At 50.4% G+C, this 20,264-nt stretch overlaps 1 protein-coding gene and 1 non-coding gene across 2 annotated transcripts in view; both read right to left on the reverse strand.

Moving 5' to 3' along the window:
* The window catches only part of LOC8029565 (mannose-P-dolichol utilization defect 1 protein), a 60,043-nt gene that overhangs the window by 13,769 nt on the left and 26,010 nt on the right, over positions 1-20,264 (reverse strand). The window contains exon 4 of the mRNA XM_029981942.4: positions 15,494-15,698. Coding sequence (XP_029837802.1) covers positions 15,494-15,698 — 205 coding nt within the window. The remainder of the gene's footprint in view (positions 1-15,493; positions 15,699-20,264) is intronic.
* Positions 13,760-13,833, reverse strand: Trnai-aau. Its single transcript has one exon. It is a non-coding gene; the product is annotated as a tRNA-Ile (tRNA).

The following is a 20,264-nucleotide window of genomic DNA, read 5'->3' on the forward strand; positions in this document are numbered from 1 at the left end:
TATTTTATGGCTTTGGCTATATTTGGGCTATACCTCCCAGCCGTTTGGCGGTTTTTTGTTGGGACCATCTGGCAACACTGGCTGTACGTCCAACTGAAATGTTGAGGTGTATAGTGTACGGGACAAGGGTTGTAAGACTATACACCCTTATTGTTGTTTTTTTTCTTCTCAGAGTGTAGTCGCAGTTCGAAGCGAGGTGGCGCCACCCAGCCATAAACACGCGAAGCGATGAAAGGGGGAGATGGCTTCCATCACGATTCTAAGCAAAAGATGCCGCCACCTGGTATAGGCGGACAAGAAACAAAAAGAGTCAAAGTTTTTGGATGTGCGAATACTTTTCTCCGCAGTTGCGTTTCGCGCGTTAACGTACGTGTTGCCCAGCATGTTCATAAATATCCGGGATGCTGAACTACGTGTTCTCGTATACGAACCCCTTTTAAAAGTTGCCACCTATTTCTCTCAAATCTAAAGAAAAAAGACACTGCAGAAACTGTTACACGAATTAGAGGAGTTCGTTAGACTAAAACATTTATATAAACAGAATCTGTTAATAGTTTGCAAATTATGTGAAAAGCGCCAGTGAAAAGCGCAAGAAATGATGTTTCACGAAAAAATGAAAGCTTCCCAAAAATTTAAGTCTCGACGTTCCCCACACCCGTTGTCTGCAAAGAACAAAAACAAATATATAAACTCTTAAAAATATAAAAAAAAGTCAATAAAACGCAGGGTGTTGACTACTTCAACCCACGTCATCACATGACATGACTGGATCCTCATCAAAGTGCCGCCAATTTGAGAAATTGTAATGACTGATCTCAGTTTCAGCGCAACAGGCTTGCTAACGGTGAAAGCTATGACCCCATTGTGCCAATAGACCTATTGCTATATTACCCAAGCATCAAGGAGAATGCTGGGATTGGTGTTCCACGCGCCGCACGTGCTGGCCTTAGCAGTAGTGACTTCTCTAAAGCAAACAGCTAAAAGAAATGGCATCTTGCACGCGCGTTCCTCAACGCTCTATTTTGGGTTATTTACTTCGAATCTTTTATACGGGGAAGGCGCGTGCGTGCGGCGCGTGGAACACCAATCCCTGCATTCTCCTCGATGCTTGGGTAATATAGCAATAAGTATATAGGGAGCAGCATTCACTGGCCTGTGTGCGCTACTGCTGAGCGCGTGCTGAGGGCGAGCTTGCACAGTTCTTTTGCAACGTGCGTTACAAAAAATACATTTCTTCTCCTCCCCTCCCCTCCCTTCTCTCTCCATCTCCCCCCTCCCCTTAATTTCAGCCTAATCTGTCATAGCTACTTCCAAAAGCAACACGGCACAGACTCGAGATGCATCGCGCCATAGCCTCCTATATACTGCCTGGCAGATCGCCACGAGGAGCAGCCGCCGAAATGGAAAAACTGGAGCGGCAGACAATGGATGAGAGGATAGGAGAGCCACGTGACCGGCGCCCCGCTGCGGCGAGGCGCTTGCCCCTCCCCAGTTCTCAGAATGAGGGGGCAAGGCATGTGTCTTACACCCCCCCCCCCCCCCCCCCCCCCCCCCCCCCGTGAAACAGTCGCCACTGGGCAGGGCAAACTTTGGCCGGCATCGCCCAAGGGATACTAAGGGCACCTTCCCCCGGCCCGGGGAGGGTTGGTTTGCCCCCCTCCCCCCTCCCCTCCCCACCACCCCGTCCCCAACTCAAGAACAAGTTGGTACGCCACTGCTCTTTGATGCTCTGTGCTACCAGATCCTCGAGCTCCAAATCTGCGACCCGGCACTCTATGACTCCATCGGAAAACTGTCATGCTTTGCGAGAGGAGGCTATGGTCGCGCTAACACAGGGTCATGAGAAAAAAAGTTACACTATGTTTCAAGTCCGTAAAGTCGTTACGACGGCATTAGTTCCGTTCTTACGTTCTAAAAATACGGGACGATTTCCCACGTCTCTTTGCGTCCCGCGAATCACCCGTAAGACCGGCTATTTAGCGTCGAGCACCAATCAGCCTGCTGCGGGTTCTTCCATTTACATTTCGGGTTTTCGAGTTGAGACCGCGGGAAGGTTAACCACAAAAGCCGAGCAACGGGACCGCTTAGGGTTAAGAGGTTAAACCCGTAAAAACGAGCCGGTTCACCGTCGTCGTCCGGCTGCTGTATCAAACCAGAACGGCGGACACTCTCTCTAGCCACAAAGGTACACAACTGTGGAGGATCGTTTCCCATGACCCTTCGTCGTCGCGCGCGAGCTCGCGACCGTTTGTTCGACACTGTCCGTTTTCAGCGATGCCGACGGGCGGCGAGGACTGTGCCCGAACAGGTGAAAGCGAACGGCGATACCCGAACAATAAAGGGTCGAGAAAGCGTGGCGTCACAAGCGACCTTCGTCCGACAACGCTCATTGCAAAAGTAACGTTTCAGGAGTAACGCGTCCCAAAAGTAACGCATTCAAAGCGTAACGCGTTCTGAGTATCAACATTGAGGTTTTACTCGAGATGAATCTCCTCCAAGCCGCAGATCATTATTAGTCATAAAAAAAGTTTATGAGGCTCTTTTAGTTTATTTTCAGTAAGGAGTGGTGGAAAGTACCCCTCGCGTGACAGAGCATTTTACGCAGCAACCCCGGACTCTTCACGCACACGCAACGAACAGCTGTAACAAACATGTCGAGGCACAGCCCGGCACTGCCACGTACAAGTTGGATTTTAAAAGCCTCCAAGAAAACTCCGCGTGCAACTTTCCGAACGCCACGTCCCCGCGTTGCGCGCTCGTATACCCCACCCCAAATTCGCATCGATTAGAGCACCGCAGACAGCCTATAAAGCAACCCCAACCTCCCCATCAAGCACACGGGCCAAAACCCCAGCGAGCTAGAACCTCCCCCCACCCGAACCCGACTCTGTCGCTCGCGAGCGCCGCACGCAGCTAAAGGGTCGGGGGGCCCAAAGGGGACAAAAAGGAAGCGCAGCGAACGCTATGCGATTCCCCTCATCCAATCCAGAGTTCAGCCTCGGTCACGTGTTCTCTCGGTTGGTGCTTGGCGACGCGCGGAGCGTGTGGTCACGTGGCAAAACCGAAGCACCGGATTGGTCCGCGATGGCTTGTACAGATCACGCTGCGGTCTAGCTAATGGTAAAACAAGGCATGGGGTCGGGGGTCCAAAGGGGAAGGAACCGCAGCGGACGCCACGAGCGACCTGGACCAATCGGGACGTCAACCTTTGTCACGTGACCCTTCGGTTGCAAGCGGAGGGACGCGAGACGCGCGTCAGGTCACGTGAGAAGAACGAAACACTGGATTGGCCGAGGTGACTCGTACCTTCGATGGTGGTCCATCTTCTCGGGCCGAAAACGGAGCATAGGGTCGGGGGGCCCAAAGGGGAAAGGAGCCTCGTCGTGGCGGAGTGGCGCATTCAAATGAGCGCTGATGGATGGACCTGCGGCCGCACAATCGGATCACCAGCCTCGTGCTCGGCCGCGTCGCCGTCGTGGGTCATTAGGCAGCCGGCAGCCGACGCGTGCGCGTGCACCGCTCCGACTCGACGACCAGCGACGGCGGCGGCAGCGGCGACGTCGACGTCGGGGCCTCAACATTAACCCTCGTACGTCTTGTACCGCTGCCGCTTGCAGCGCGGGAGAGAGAGAGAGACCACGTCGAACGTTCCGTTCCGATGACTTCGCTGAAGTTCGTGCCCGAGCGACCTCATCCGCTTTTCTTGCCTGCCTTAGGCTCTTCCCCGTCTCGCAGAATTTTTAATCTCTTATTTCTTTCTCTCTTTCATAAAATATCGTAAAAAAAGAAAAAAAAAAGTACGATTTGGCGAGTAGGGAAATTGTCTGCTTGACATCAAATCTGCGCAAAGTGCAAGCATGCGAAAAACGCCGCGGATTGACATCATATATAAGATCATTCAGAAAGTTGCCGCGGAATTAAAAACCAACAAATTAATTTCGCAACTCGAATGTAAACCAACGAAAAAAGAAAGCTTCACTAGAATCACTACGTGCTTGCCGAGCGATGAAAATGCATAACTTACAATTTCCATACAAGTTGGGACTTCTATAGACCGACACGTTGTTTACAAACAAGCCCGCGTTTGCCCACACCAGGTGTGGGCACTGCGCATGCGCAGAAACCGAATTCGAGTGAACTGAAGCTTCTGCGCATGCGCAGTGCCGTCGACAGCGCCACCGCAGCTGCGTGACGTCAGGGACGCGTGTTGGTCTATAAAGAGTTGAGACAATCGCGAAAGGCGTTTCTGATTTCATCTCGATGCCCGAACGTGTTGCCCTTCACATAATAATCCAGATATTTTCCGGATACAATTCAGTCGGGGCAAAGTTCTGTAGGGTCTCCGTTGGATAAGCGAGTCGATTCCTACCCCCACCCCCTTCAGCGTTTGTGCCACGATCAATGCAACACGAGCATGCATACAGTCGAACAGGAGTATCAGACGCTTGAAATAGAAAGCAGAATACATCGGTATATCCTTAGGGAATGCGTGAGCATGACCCTTGGAGAACTCCCCACACGCCCCCGTTGGGAAACGCTACCTCTTTTATGCCGCTTTATGGCTAGGTTGCGGGGTCAGTGTTTGCGTTAGGGGGACTGCATGTTCCCTAAGACTCCCTAAGGCACCATCGATGGATCTTCCTTTAATTTCTGTAGCACAAACCAAAGCATACGCGCTTTGGACATCTGCAAGTCCAGACTCGCCCCAGCTCTGCGCGCGCATTGGCTTCCGCCTCGTGACGTCACCTCCGTCTTTCACTACTCTCCTCCTCTCCACGCGGCGCGCTCCCCTTTCCACTGTTTGGTCCCCAGACGGACGCCGTCAGCTTTTCCCTATAGCGTGGGTACTAATGCTAACGCGCTAATAAATGCCCGTTCGTTTCCGGTAATTTACGGTGCAACTACGTCTGTTGTTCGGCGGCAGGATCCTGAAGTAATGGTTCCACCAGGCCGGGCGGAAGAAAATCGGAAGAGTCCGAAGCTCGTACACAACACTGGACTTCCACCCCTGATCCATAAAGGCTGAACGAGATCGGAGGTAGGAGACTCCCAGTCGACAACAGCAAATGACCAACGATGGTCATAACACTTACCCGGTAACGGCTATCAGTGTTTACAACGTCGAGCATCACTCCCTGTCTAAAAACCTGTTCACAAAACTTCGATGTCTAAAAAGTAAAAAAAAAAAAAAAAGTGAGGATAAATTTATTTTTTAAATTCTATAACGCATGGGAGGCTCAAGGAGCAATCGTTTCAGTTTGTTTCGTAGATATTAAACAGTAGCTTTAAGAACGAGGAAGATGGAATAAATTTTATAAATTTCCCAGCTAAATTTAGCGGGAGAACTATATTGCTGCGTAAGCCACATGAAGTCAAGTCCCCGGCTAAATTCAGAGGGGAAACTCAATCGGTGTTTACGTCACGTGACGTCAATTTCCCCACTAAATTTAGCGCGGAACCTGAATTTGTCCATAGGTGACGTGACGTGAATTTCCCGCTAAATTTAGCGGGCAAATGAACGGATGGACGGAGGGAGAAATAAAAATGTAAAATTAAAGGTTCAAAAAAAAAAAAAGAAAGCACCGCATGCTTTTTAGAATACTTCAGCGTCAGAGGAGATATGTTTACCTCTCCCAACCGAAGAGCCCTGCAACTTTCGATGCCCGCGGGAGGCAAGAAAGTGCACACGATGGGTCCCAAGCGGGGATTCGAAGGAGCTCTGCCGGATTCGGGGAGTTCCGGTGGCGCCGAGGCGAGCTCGGCCGCCCGCAAGGGAGGCAATTAACGCGGCCTCCATTAATTACCGTGCCGAGGGGAGTGGTCCTCTCGCGGTGCCACGCATTCCGGCCGAAAATTGGCTCGCCGTGATCTATGGCTCGTCGGCCGGCACCCACGGCTGCCCCGGGGCAGCGAGGAGGAGCCCCCCATATATGAACGGCTCGAGGGGCACACTCCTCGTCCGCAGTGCACGCGAATAGCAGCTTATGCGCTGCTTTCTACAGTCGGCATTTAGAAAAGTGTGACGGGAAAGCGGATTCTCTTCAACACTCATAGCACATTAGAAGTATTACTGTGAGGTTTACGAATGCTCTTCAGCAGCACTTGGCGACAAGAGAAAGCTGTGCAAGGACCGCAGAGCCCACCAGAGCGATGGCATATGACAGCTCTTCACGGGAGTATGCAGTGTGCAGTGGCGTATCAACTTGTGTTTGAGTGGGGGGGGGGGGGGGGAACCATATCCCCCCCCCCCCCAATCGGTGTTTACAGGGCCGGGGGACGGTGCCCTTGGTATCCCTTGGGCGCCGCCGGTCAGTGTTTGCCTTGTCCAGTAGCGGCTGTTTCTGGGGGGGGGGCAAAACACATGCCTTGCCCCCCCCATTCTCAGAACTGGGGGGGGGCGGGGGGGGGGACAAGCGCCCCCTTCCTTCCCTCCCTCCCTCCCTCCTCTCCCTCCTCCCTCCTCATCCTCCTCCTCCTCCCTCCCCCCCCCCCCCCCCGGTTCGTACGCCCATGGCAGTGTGTCGCTTGGATTGGCTCGCACGAGAGCGTAACTGTCACCGTTTGCCAAGTAATTTTTGAAAGAAAGTATAGTACACAGAAGATATGACTAACGCGGGGCTGGATTGTGAATTCACGACGGTGCAGACTTTCAGCACACGCTCTCACTTTGAATCACTCACTCTGTCACTTCAACTGAACTTCTCCCTTATTCACTTTAACTTTTACACTAATGCTGATTCACTGTCACTCACTTTAACGCAAACTCTCTGTCCATCGTTCCCTTTCCCTTACTCTCACACTAACTGCCTCCCTTTCGAAGAGGCTCAAGATAACAATCACTCTCACTTTAACTCAAGTTAGTCTCACCAGAGGCTCCGGAAGTCTTTCTTTGGAGGGGGGGCTCGACATCTCCGAAATCCTTAAGGTTAGGTCGGTTTCAGGTTGACATTAATTGCCATATTGGAATGAAAACATATTAATGCAGCGTGTTCGCATATTCATGCACATATCCATGGAAAACAAAGTAAAACGATGGTTCAGTAAAATAACAGTAAGAAGCTTGCACTGACAACTCATACAATGACTGGATAACCACTGATATCAGCCGCACCATGTGTTCTTTAATTTTTCTTTCCTATACCAACTTTTACATATCAACTGCAGCTGTGCCTATGCCAAATTGGCTATGTCTAAAAATGAAAACGTTCCTTCATTTAGGGATTCTCGGGGAAGCATGATGTATTAACGCAGACGTAGACAAACAAGTGTTAAAACTTTTCGACAAAACCCCGAGACTCGGGGGGAAAAAAAGGACAACACAACACAAGGTCTCATACACAGCAATGTTGCGTCATCAGATGTCTCAACTGGAGGCAGAGATTGCATACATCGGTATGTACCTCAGGGTCAAGTACATCGACCGTGATCGCTTCGGACTCCTGGCGTCAATGCAAGTTGGGGGGCATCACAAAAGGAAGGTGCTGAATGATAAGAGCTATTTGAGACTTCGTGTTGTGTTGTCCTGAATTTGTAAACATGTGTCGCCTAATACCTCACCACCCTGCGGGCACGACGCCGCATGCGCGCAAAGCTTTCGCCATCGAAGGCGCCTTGTCAAATTTGGGAGCTCGTAGACTTGCCTTTTCTAAGCACTCCCGAATCCCCACTCAAGCTCACCAGCCCCCCCTCCCCCTCCTAATGATGGCCTTTAAGCGCCGCGGTAGTACCGCCTGCCTGTTTTGTCCGCGGGCCAGAGAAGCACCATGCATCTTCTGGGCTTCTTGCTTCCACACGGGGGAAGCAGACAAACGCTCGCGGACGTCGTCGTGTCGGAATCCATTCATTTCGCTGTCCCCTCTTAGTTCGCTCTAAACTGGTTGTCAATCAGGCTCATGAGTCCTGCCTGTCATTTTCTTCTGGCTTTGACTTTTCAAGCAAGCCTCTCCGTCGCCCCGGTGCTTTTTGTGCTTGGCGGAGGTGAGGAGGGCGGTAGGTCAGCGTGCATAAAGGATCATTTATTTCGGCTCAGGAGAGACGGAGGTACAGCAGATAGGCCGAAGGCCCATAGCAGATAACCTGCAAACACACAAACTAAAAAAAAAAAAAAAGAGGGAGGGGGGGGGGGGGGGGCTCGGCAGCTCGGTTTTGGGGACAGGAGGGGCTCAAGCCCACCCTGCCCCCCCGCTTCCGGAGCCCCTGAGTCTCACTCATTCCTTCGCTCGCTAGAGGAAGATAACAATTAACGAGTTACGGCTAGAGCTTCGAGGCACCTATTCCAATCCCTCAAAAGCAACGAAGAGTGCACGTGCTCAGCTTTAACTTTATTTGCATAAAAAAGGCCGTCCCCAAAGCACAGAAAAGTTTAGAGCACTATCGTCCGGAGACAAAGAGCGGCCCCTGCAACCCCGGACGACATCGGCACGTGCGCGCGCATGCCCGAGGACCGCGGGGAAAAGTGAAGGCGCTCCACTCCTCAAAAAATCTTCATCTTGATCTTCCTGTCGTGTCATCGAGGCTCCGTGACGAATCCTCGAACCGGTTGCGAGGCAGCTCGTTAGGCCTAACCGCCTCGGCTTACACGGACGGCGCCGCAAGCGCCCCGCGGTACAGATCTGTGGGATGGTTCTTCGCCGTGTCGGAGAAAAAAAAGCACCCTATAGATGCCCGCAAAAAAGAAAAAAAAAAAAGAAAAAGACGACACGCGCGACCTTGGCGTGTGTGACAAGCGCGCGACGCGACGCCGACAAGAACAAGAAGACCGCGCGCGCCAGGTGTGTCTTGTGGTCCGTCGTGGACAGTGCGCGCTCCGCTTATACGAGCACACTCCGGATACAGTCGCATCAAACTTTCTCAGGTTACGCAATCAACGCTTGTACATCCTGAGTGCCGACCAAAGCACACCTTCACTTCTGGAAAAAGAAGTGGTTCCAGGGTCCGCTGAGCTCCACTGCAGGCGCGAGTCTTTGTCCTATGTTTCACGGAGGCACCATATATCTCGACCCTTCCGTTCCGTGCTGCTCATATGTTTCAAGTGGCCATACCATGCAGAGAAGGTTGGAAGCGGAAAGCTATCAAGCTTTGAAGGCTGCTGTCATCGCACGAGTTAGTACTGTGCAGCGCGAGAACCTTCCGAGGCTCTGATGACGTTGCACCTTACGCAGGTATCTCGCACCGATCACAATGACGCCAGTCTTGGCCTTTGCTTCCTCCCGTGTAAAATGCTTACAGGAAAAAAAAATTTTTTTTTCTTTCGGTACTTCCGTAAACTGCAACGGTCCATACGGATTCGTTGCTGAAGTCAGAAGGTTAGCGCTTGCCAAACCACGATGACACAATTTAGAACGAATGGCGACACCCCCATCGTACCCTTAATCGACAGTACTCCGGGCCCTGTTGACGCTCCAACATAAAGTTTTTCAACACCAGTGTGACATTGCCGACATTCGTGGCCCAATAGGTGAATAGTCTTCCTCTTTGCATCGCAGCAAGAAGGAGAAAAATCACGGTCGCATCTCGGTTATCACAGCCGGGGGGAAGATTCGTTTACTCAGATTCGATCAGCGCCAAACTTTGACATCGTGGCGGCGCGCAGACGCGAAAAAGAAAAAAAAAATCAGGTTAGCAGTTGCATTGCACTGGCTATAACTGCCCATGCACAGACACGCCGCGCAAATATGATTTTTGGCGCACGCGCACTGCCGCCCAGAACTGGTATAGGTAAAACATAAAAACAAATAAAGCTTTGTTCGCCGGAGAGAAATGCTCTCCTAAATGAGAACGCAGCGATTTCCCGGACTCAAGAAATATAAAACACTACGAAATATCTGGCACGGTTTAGAACATAACCCCGTTTATTCCACGGAGCTGTCGGGTGTTTAGCCCCGATCACTGAGCAGTGGTAGGGGCTAAACCCCAGAGAAAAAAAAAAGTTAATTTGCACATCACAGCCTTTTTTATTTTTAGCCGAGCCTCTCCTGGTTAAGTTGTAACAGACTGTCGTAGATGTTTAACGAAAGAAGGCGCGTTTGCTGAGATAGGATTCTATGAACCCCGTCTTCCCACGACGTCACCAACACGAATCAGCGCAGAGACGCCAAACCCGGAACCGCCCGACGAATCCCCACGACCATCTCCTAACCGGCGCGACCAGGTGTGACACAATCCGGCGTCGTCGACGTCGCTCATCGTCCCCACCCCGCGGTCGCGATCGAGTCACCGAGGTCAGAGTTGAGCCGGCGGCGTCCGCTTGAAGATCGCCTAAGCACCGGGCGATCGCGAGCCCGCGCACACGTCCCCTACACTCCGCTTTCCTCTTCCCACGCACCGCAACGGAAGTTACCACTCATCTCGACCAATCCAGCGCTCCGCGCAGGGACCACGTGACCTCGTGACCTCACCCTCCGCTCAAAAGGGGAAAGGTCACGTGACACGCTCGGAGCTGCGGATTGGTTCCCGTGGCTCGCGGTAGCGTTCCGCTGCGGTGCACCGCAAGGTGCAAACGGAGTTGCGGGGCGTGCGACGGCGGAGGGACACTGAACCGACGTCCCTCGGCAGGGACGGCGACTGGGATTAGCGTGAGCAACAAGGCGGGCACCGGCGCGCCGCCGCCTGTCACTCAGGGCGACGGGGGACATCCGACCGTCCCCTGCACACTGCGACGCCGCGGTGCACGGATACACACACACACACACGGATGGCCGAAGCGCGGCGGCGAGTGCATCGCGAGCAATCGGATTACGCGTTTATACACGGTCGCTGCGCGGGTCGGACTGGCCAATCCGCGGTGCGATTGATACGCTCGGGTCCCAGCGTTTCTCGAAAGGGGCTCGGCCCCAGGCCGGGGTTCACGATCGCCCGCTTTGACCCATCGCGTGAGCCTGTCCCTGGTCGCGGCGGATTGGAAACTCATTTCGGTTAGTTACACCAGTTGCGATATGCTTTTTTTTCACCTCCCTCAAGACCAGACGCAGGCGACGCTACGAGCTCATAAGACCAATCAGAACGCGTCAAAAGCGCACTGTAATTCTATTCGTCACGTTTCCGTGCATGTTCATAAAGAGCAAAGGCGTTGTGACTGACGCCTCAGATGATGCTCTATTCTGTAATTAAGCTGAAACCAAGTTTACTCCATAGGGTTGAACGTTGTTGTTCGCCAAGAAACCGCAAGATGGCGGGTCAAAACGGGGCTCATAGCGTAGCGTCGAGGACATTCCTGGGCAGGAGTCGCCAGTCAACACCCGATTCAAAGATAGCGCGGCCACCATCCATCCATCCATCCATCCAGAAAGCTTCCTTGCAGCGATTCACATGGTTCATACTTCATAGTAGTGCCCTATCCGCGTCACCACCGGCGGTCACCCGAGGAGTCACGGGCCCAGCTCTGATCGCTGCTGCTGCACCCTCAGCCCACCCAGCCTGCAGCGACGATCGCGCGCATTCCCCAGCGCAGACGCACGTGCATGCAGAGTCTCGCTCACGCGCAAATTTTTCGTCCGCGGACCAGCGACGCTCGACCGAGAAGAGGGATATCCCGAAAGACGAATGGCGTCGGCCGGGAGTCGCCTGATTGACTTCGTGCCTGCCCCCGCGCGACCTCATCGCCACGGCGCCGCCAGCATGAGCTGGACGCGCGCCTGCGCGGAAACGTGTAGAAGCCAGACGACCTTCACGGTTCAACCCCGCCTGCCCGCCTCACAAAGAAGAAAACGACGACGCGATCTCTGACCACATATTTACATGCGGATAGAATCAATCGCTTCCACGCTGGGCGGAGAGCGAAACGCTCAAGTATTTCCAGTTGCAGCGACATATACACGTATTCAAAGTAAACGTGAGCCAACTGATTGAGAACAGACATTGGGGAGTATAGGTATACATATTTCCGGTAACGGATCCGATAACAATAGCTTATACTCCTCCGGCGCCTTTGCGCATGCAGCGCATCGTGATAGAGTTTTTGTAGACAATACAGGTTACGGATACCGGGCTATAGAGGGAGTGACTGCTTAATCCACGCTTTGAAGTGACTGCCCGACTATCCCGCTGGCAACGCGAAGCTCTATACAGCGTACGGTCTATTAAATCTCTATTAAATCTCCCCGTTGTAACCACGGCACATTCAGATCGAGACACGAAGCTCCGATGTTTTGTGTTTGTGCTTCATGAGTCGAGTTTGTTTGGAAACAAGCTCACTACCACCCCCTATCGGCGGACCCCTGCGCGCTTCCGGTTTCCCTCTTCTTTTCCATTTGTCTCCTCCTTTTGTTATTTGCACTACTTTGTACAATGCACTAATGTTCTTACAAACATACTACAGAAACTTCTCTGAAGGAAACTCTTCTTACCCGACCGCTGTGCGTTGCTGAAAAATAAATAAATACACTACCGGATGTTTACTGGGGCACCAAATACTGTGGCGCCCTCGTGGTATCAACTCCCACCGAATGTGGTGAATAGTCTGTTGCAACTCCAGAAGGTAGGGCGAGGGAAAACAAGTCCGGGGAGGAGGAAGCAGACGGAACGCTGGAGTGGAGAGGGGGAAACATTCTCCTCTCTCCAGCGTTTCGTCCGCTTCCTCCTCCCCGGCCTTCCTTCCCTTCGCCCGACCTCCTTGAGCCGCAACCTACTACAAGTTGCCGGAATTTCTACGCCTGCCTCGGAGTGAAGATCTCGTGATGTCAAAAAATAGCCGGGGACATCGTAAGTTTGTCAGCCCAAAACATTACCATCAAATCTCTTATTGTGTTTGTAGTCTACACCCTCCCCGTCCAGGGTGGTGTACGCTTTCATTCGTTTCAGCGAGCTCTTCCGCTAATGGCGGCCCGATTAAAAAGCAAGAGCAACCGCAAGTTCCTTTTTCGTTTTTCAGGTAGCCGTGAAATTGGAGGGTTAATATTTTTGTTTTCTTCGAGCTCTTTCGCCTTCGTGCACTTCATACCCTAGCATTTTTCTAGAAGAAACCCTTCGCAATGATAGAACACGAAAGCGAAATCATTTAAACTAATATTTATTTCTGAACTTTGGCCAATTAAAGTTTTAGTACAGAATAATAGGCTTTTTTCTTTTTTTTTTTTTTAGCATTATGCGCATGGAGAACTCACGATGCCTGGTGTGTGGTATCTTGGGTAGAAGACAACAATGGCCCCACCACGCCTGCCCAAAGGCGCCCGGCCGGTCTCCCGTCCCCATGGGAACCGGCTTGTGATCCGTTATACAGTATTTAGTTTAATTTGGTAATCTTTCGATTACTTTTTTTTTTAATAAGTAACGTTCCTCGCACTTCAGCTAATATTTCTCTCTACTCAATTGGCAATAATCTATTCTAATAATTTAATACTATTCTTTTCTCGAAGGTTGGAAGTGGCATGTCGGGCTAAGCGGAACTTTATCTCTCAAGTACTGCTCAACTTTAACACGGTCCGAATGAAGATGAAAGGGAAAACAATTAAGGTACACGCCTTGTTCTAATGTGCCAAAAAAATAGAAAAAATAAACATGGAACGCAAGTTTGAGAGACTCGTTCTATTCTGTGATCTTTGTCACCATAAATATACAGCTGAAAAAAAATATATATATATGTAAAGCAAAAAGTGATTCGTTGATTTTCCAATTATCGGTGGGAGGTAGCCAACTAATTATTCTACCGAAATTCACTTTTCAATGCGACAATTCTAAAGTTAACGAGGTACTTTTTCCACTCATGTGCGTTATAAAACTGCTCACAACGGCATTATAATTAAAAGATAAAAAAAAAAATGCTTGGCCTGCGCAGGGATCGAACCTACGACCTTCGCGTTATTAGCACGACGCTCTAACCGACTGAGCTAGCAGGCCAGACGTGGGACGGCCAAACGACGTGTCCAGATAACGGCGAGCACAGCCGTTCCCTCTGGATCTTGTCAGCTTGCCAAGAGGTTCGAAATAAACGCTGCCCCCTCACACATCAGCGTCGACGCCAAGAGCAATCACAAAGCACCATAAGCGATAAAAAAAACTACGAGCTATCAAACCCCCAAGGCATCACGTAGCCGCATAAAGGAAGTGCTGTTTCTAAGTTTCTTAAATTAATATGCCGACCCTTTTTTTTTTTTCTTACGTTATGCCAAGGCTGGCAGTCGAAGGGAGCGCTGTTTCTTCACTTTTTTTTTTCACATTTTAAACAAGCAGAACATCGAAAAGACACCGGAATTTACCTTTAAGTTTGTGCCTTCAATAAAAAATTTCCGTCACATCAGCAGTTTTTATGGCAGCCATTCTATTTTCCGAGAAAAACCGAAAACACCGACAAAAGCTCGTTCGCGCTAGCAGTATCGAGAAGTGTACGCCTATGATTTTTCACCGAATGTGCGCTCAGCATGCTCAAGTAGTGAACGTGCACGATCTTTCACCGAACGTGTACTGAGCAGGTCAGTTTTACTGTGTGAAAATTAAAAACACTTCTCTTCCTGCAAAAAAAAAAAAAAAAATAAATAAATTTAAAAAAAAGTCAAAGCAAAACAAACTTGCCGAAGTCAACGTTGGGCACTTTAGCAGACGATGTAGTTAGCGACGCCAACTCTCGATAGGGGCAGCGAGCAGACGATGCACTATGTTGTCTGCTCGCTGCACCTATCGGGAGATGGCGCCACTAGTTAAAGTCGTCGCCAACTCGACCGTCTGCGAACGCGTCCGAGTCGGACGTAGACTTCGGCCAGTTTCTCGCTCCAATTTTTTACAGAAAGAGAACTACGCCTTGAAATTTCACACGGTAAAACTGACCTGTTCAGTGCACATTCCATGCAAGTTCGGACTTTTTATGTGCACGTGTCGATTTTTCCGGCTCGTTTTACAGCGTCGGGTCCGCTAGTGCAACCCTATAGACCTTTCCAGAAAAGGGCTGCTGGCCGGTTTCATTTTCAATGTTCGTGCGTATCGCGCGTGATTTGCTCGCTTTCCGAAGCGACGCACACGCGCGTGCTGAGCTGTGGAGATCGCTCGCTGAGCTGTGGATTTGTAAACATTGGAAAGGTCTATAAGAGGTATTCACTGGATGCCATATTTGAGGGCAATGTTTACAGCGCATGCTCAGAATGAGCTCACATTAGTAGCCTGCTAAGACCGGCAACCTTGATGGTGTAAATGCACGCTCCAAAAGGACTGCGGAAGCTCGCCGTCAGCACGCGCTCAGCAGCAGCGCACAGGGATATGGCCGCCAGTGAATACTCCCTATTGGCGACGTGCGCGATCAAAAGCGTCGCTGTGGTCGGCCTTCCACGATTGTACGGATACTAATTATGACGTCAGCAAAGGCTTTCTCATCGACAGAAATAAGAGGAATGGAAGAACTTCAATTTCGACGGTGCTGGTAGTGTTGCTTTAAGAGCCCAAAGATTTCAAGTTTCCACCATGCTAATTACAAACACCATCGAACTTGTTGTTCGCAAGGTAATGACGTCACGAGAGGAAACCATAGGAGGGCGCCACCACAACATCTCGCCGCTAGACTCCAGCTCACCTTTCCCGAGATGATGACCGGCACGCTGGCCAGCTGGGCGGCCCAGAGCACGGACACCGGCACGAGCTTGGAGAGGAGCAGCGTGAGCAGGGCCGCGTAGCTGAGCGTGAAGGCGGCGGCACGGCCGGACTGGCCGCGGAAGCGGAGCACCAGGGCCGCGATCAGGGCAGTCTCCAGCAGCAGGAACAGGCCCTCGCCCCAGGCACTGCGCAAGACCATCTACACTAAATACACGCTTTTCTTTCTTTTTGGAAGAAAAAGGTTGAATCTCCAGAAACAAATTTGAAGCCATTCCACTCTGTGAAGGTGGATAACCAGCGAAGCTGTGTAGCACACGACACAAACTTGACACAGAATTTTGAATAAAGGTACGAACAGATTTATTGTTATGATCAGTGGTCATCGTGACGGAAGGTACGCAGACACGCGTGCCGCCCGCCGCCGCCGTTGACATTCTCGTTGCCGTTCCCGCCGTTGCTCTTCGTAGGCGCGTTGCTCTTCGAGAGTCCCGACTATACGCGGTCTCCCCATTACGACGAGAGAAAGGAAATTGAAAATGGAGAACAGCAACTTCAGGGAGAATGCAGGGAATAGTGTTCCACGCGCCACACGCTCACGCCTTCCCCATATAAAGGATTCGAAGTAAATAACCAAAATAAAGCTTTGACGAACGCGCGTGCAAGACGCCATTTGTTTTAGGCTTTTAGTTTAGAACAGCTACTGCTACAGACGCCGACACGTGCGGAGCGTGGGTGCGGTGCGAGCGCAGAGGTTTTGGTCACACACACGAAAAATCCACGGAACTCTAGCCCCCCCCCCCCCCCCCCCCATAACATGCTTCGCTGTAAAAAAATACAATGTTTTAAAACTAACCCCCCCCCCCCTTTTTTTTTTGTAAGCTTTCACTCTCTCCGCTGGCATTCGCTTCATGCTGTCGACATTCTAGGAGGGCACTGCCCCGTGCGACCAACATATTCAGCACCCCTGTTTGCTCGTTACGGAGCATACAAGAAAGCAACGGAAACCGTTATAACGGGACGATGCCGATGTTTTCCTGACGGGTGGAGAGGTATGCTGGGCTGTCCCGTCATTTGCAGTTCTCAGGCAACTCCCAAAACGGCGCTAGTAAACGCAAAATGTCCATTGTACACTTTTCTGAAACACCAAAGTAGACTAGAGTATCCGCGTTCTGGGAGAAAAGAGAAGCGCGTCTTTCGGACTGCGTATATAAACTACGCATCTCAGAAAGCTCAAACTCCGAGAGAATGTGACCCTGGTGGTGGTGATAGAACCCGAAGGTTTGGGGAACATGACGTCACCTGGATCGAAGGGTAAAAGGGAAATACAAAATGTATCCATGAGCCGACGTCAAGCTAACCCGATATCGTAAAAAAAAAAAAAAATATGGTGGGCGCCTGTCTCATTTATTTCAGTGAAGTCCAGTTGTCAGCAAGAGAGTATTCTTTCTCGTTGATCAGCCTTTGACAGCAAGAATGACAAGTAGCATAACGACGCAATATTCCCCAAACCGCTGTGACGTACGTCAAACACAGAAAACAGTAACATGTGCGAGTTCATAAAGTACGAGAGTCTATAGGGGATCGCACGAGACAAAGCCTCCCATAGTCTCTTTTCAACCCAAAGCGGCATTATACGGCATCGAAGCCTTCCAGCCCTGTCCCCAAAACAGTTTATCTCCACATTACGAACCGTTTACGGCTCACAAAACAACGCACCCCATCAACCGCTATCTCCGATCCCCGTCCCCCCCCCCCCCCCCGCCTCTCCCGAAAGAACGCCCCCCCCCCCCCCCCTCCTTCCCTAAGGCAAGTTGTTAGCGCAGGAAAAATTAGCGGTCCCGCAAGCGTCCGCCCAGGCTGACTGCACACACATCGTGCACATTAGGGCGTACATAGAACATGCGAACCCCGGCTCCTCACCACCGCGGGGCCACCATTAATGTACTTCCCCCTCTTGATTTCGATATACCCCGTCCCGTCCCGTTTACCCCCCCCCCCCCCCCCCCCTTTAGACGTCGCGCTTGGTCCCGAGATGAACCAAAAGGGGAGACTGCACCCACCGACTCGTGTATGTGACGTCATGCCGACGCGCTGGCTGTGAAACCAAGCACGCGCGTAGTCGCTTGTAAGGACTACAACCTGTGGGAGCCGCCATCTTGGCTGCTGGCCAGTGTATAGACCGTCTGGTAGTCAAGCCTTGCTAGACTAGCTTCGCAAGGGTTGCTGCTTGCAAACTATGCATTTTCAATTCGTTTATGTCTTCCCATCGTGCATATGGGTGATGGAGACAGGGAAATAAAGCTGCAGAAATGCAGCCTGACAAAGCCCCTGCCCCCTACACGCAGATCGGCCGACAGGAAAAAAAGAATACTATATGAAAGTACGGAAGAAACAATCAGTGTTATGCGGGAGAAAATATTTTAAAGTATGAGCTTAATACTTTGCATGCCAAATGCACCAAGACAAACACTTTGGCCCTTTAAAAAGTGTGTTACCGTTGGTAGTGTATGCTGTGCCATTTGAGGCCCGTAGTTTGTTCTAGGACGAGGTACTCTCAAGGACCCAGCACCGCGCGTACCCCATATACAATATTTTTATACTTAATTTAGAAATCCGTGGTAATGAGCGGTTAAAAATGTTAAGGGATCCCGCGTATACTGTGGCGAGCTTCTATATTAAATATTCTTGTATTTTTATTACTTTATCTTTACAAAAGGTGGTTCGGTGTGTGCTTACTTAATAGGACGTATTAGCTACGATTCGAATTACCCTCTTCTTTCATAAATACAGTTTATTAAGGTTCCTACTGGTCGTGGTTTTCACACCAGGTGACAGTAGCATATTCGAGAATTGAATAATACTTTATAAATTAAGAGTTTCACGCTGGATGGTAATATATGGCGATGTTTATACGGAATACTTGCAATATTCGAGAGTTTAAGTGTAAGGTTTTGAATATGGGAGTCCAATAATATATGTTCGTGAAAAATTACACCTAAAGCTTTAACAGTACTTAAAACTTCAACTTTCAAGGAGTTCAATATTAACTTTGCAGTAGCATTACAAACTGCATCTTTTGATTTAAAGATAACGGCTTTTGCTTCACTTTCATTTATATTCAATGAATGGGAAACAGTCCACGAACTAAGATTCACTAGGCAAATGTTTACACCGGCAGCTAACCTATCAATATTGTTCCCCGAAAAAAAAAAATACTAGTATCGTGGGCATAAATGGCAAATGAGGTACTACTTGCAATGTCATTTATAAACAAAGTAAAAAGCAGTGGTCCCAAGACACTACTCTCGAGGTACCCCTGTTTCAATACTGAAGAAAACCCATTTATTTCAACTGTTTGCTGCCGACAGCTTAAAAAGCTTTCAACTAGTGCAAAAGAATGCCCTCAAATTCCATTAAAAAAAAAAAAAAGTCTTTCCAGTAGAATTTTATGATCAGGCGGTCAAAGGCTTTCGAAAAATCGATAAAAATCCCCAACGTTAGATATGTTTTTTTTCGATCTTGTTTAGGATAATTTCGTTTTGCTGTATAAGAGCTTCGCTTCTTCTCAAACCGGGTCTCAGCGCAAGCGCAATGCCCACCACTTCCGTGAAAGGAAACGTGCTTGCTTATAGACATTGAACCCTGGCTCTTTCTAAGAACACGCCGTGTTCAGTAGGCTGAAGATGACGGCACATTTTTTTTTAAATAGACGTTCATGATGCGACAAGAGTTTTAGTTTGAGAGGGGTCGGTGAGCTGCTCGGTGCATACAGCCCCCTTAATATCGCCCCACGGTTCTAAATGCTGTCATTTACAACTAGCGACGACCAACCCGAGCACTATCGACGAAAACCTTTTTTATCTTGTAGTTCCTTCTGCTGCTGTCCGCCACCGTGTTCCTTCTAAAACCCACACCGCAACGGCGTACGTTTTAGACCTCTCTGGCGCTAGACGGCGCCGCAGATGTCCTGGCTCTAGCAAGCGGGGTACGTCTTTCACAGTCATCGAAAACCTGCGCTTGTGGATGAGAGTGACGTAGGAGCAACATCGAACAAAGCGCTCATCATTAACGACCTGTAACCTACACCCTGAATAAAGTTTAAACCGAAGGAAAACGCCGACTCACACTTTGCTCTAACTAAAATGAGGGCTCCGCCGCACAGTACAGTTTGATTAAAATCGAGTATACTTTGCGGGAGGTTTACATTGAGCCACGACAGCGGGTCATCGCGGCAGCCAAGTGTCGCTTCCTTTGTTTACTGCCCGCATCTCGACGTAAACACCCCAAAACGTTGTTAAACACTAGAGTGTCAACAAGTCACGAGGAAAGCCCCGCAATATCGTAAACCTCGCTCAAAATAAACCCGCTATCTTTTTCCCGAGTCACCGCGCAGTAGACGTATCAGACAGTCGAACAAGCTCGCATATGCCAAAGCCCAGCCGTAGCCTCAACCTCTGGTCCATCTTCACGTGGGTGAAGAAAAAAAAAAAAAGGGAGGAGGCCGCGAGAGCCGAAACCCCGTTCCCTTCGACTATACTCCTTCCGGAGCCGGAAGAGTGTACTCCGCGTAACCCTAATTGCGTTTCCAGGCTTCGCTCCCCACGCCTCATTTCCCGCCACCCGGGGGAAGAGGGGACTGCGGTCACGTGTCCCGTCCGCACTCCGGTCCCCCAGTCTCTCTCGACTAATTACGGAGACAGTTCGGCAGACCCGCCGTCGCAGCAGAGTACAGCCAGTCATTCGATAACCCA

The sequence above is a fragment of the Ixodes scapularis genome, unplaced genomic scaffold (genome assembly GCF_016920785.2).
Source record: "Ixodes scapularis isolate PalLabHiFi unplaced genomic scaffold, ASM1692078v2 PGA_scaffold5__190_contigs__length_132052651, whole genome shotgun sequence".
NCBI lineage: Eukaryota > Metazoa > Arthropoda > Arachnida > Ixodida > Ixodidae > Ixodes > Ixodes scapularis.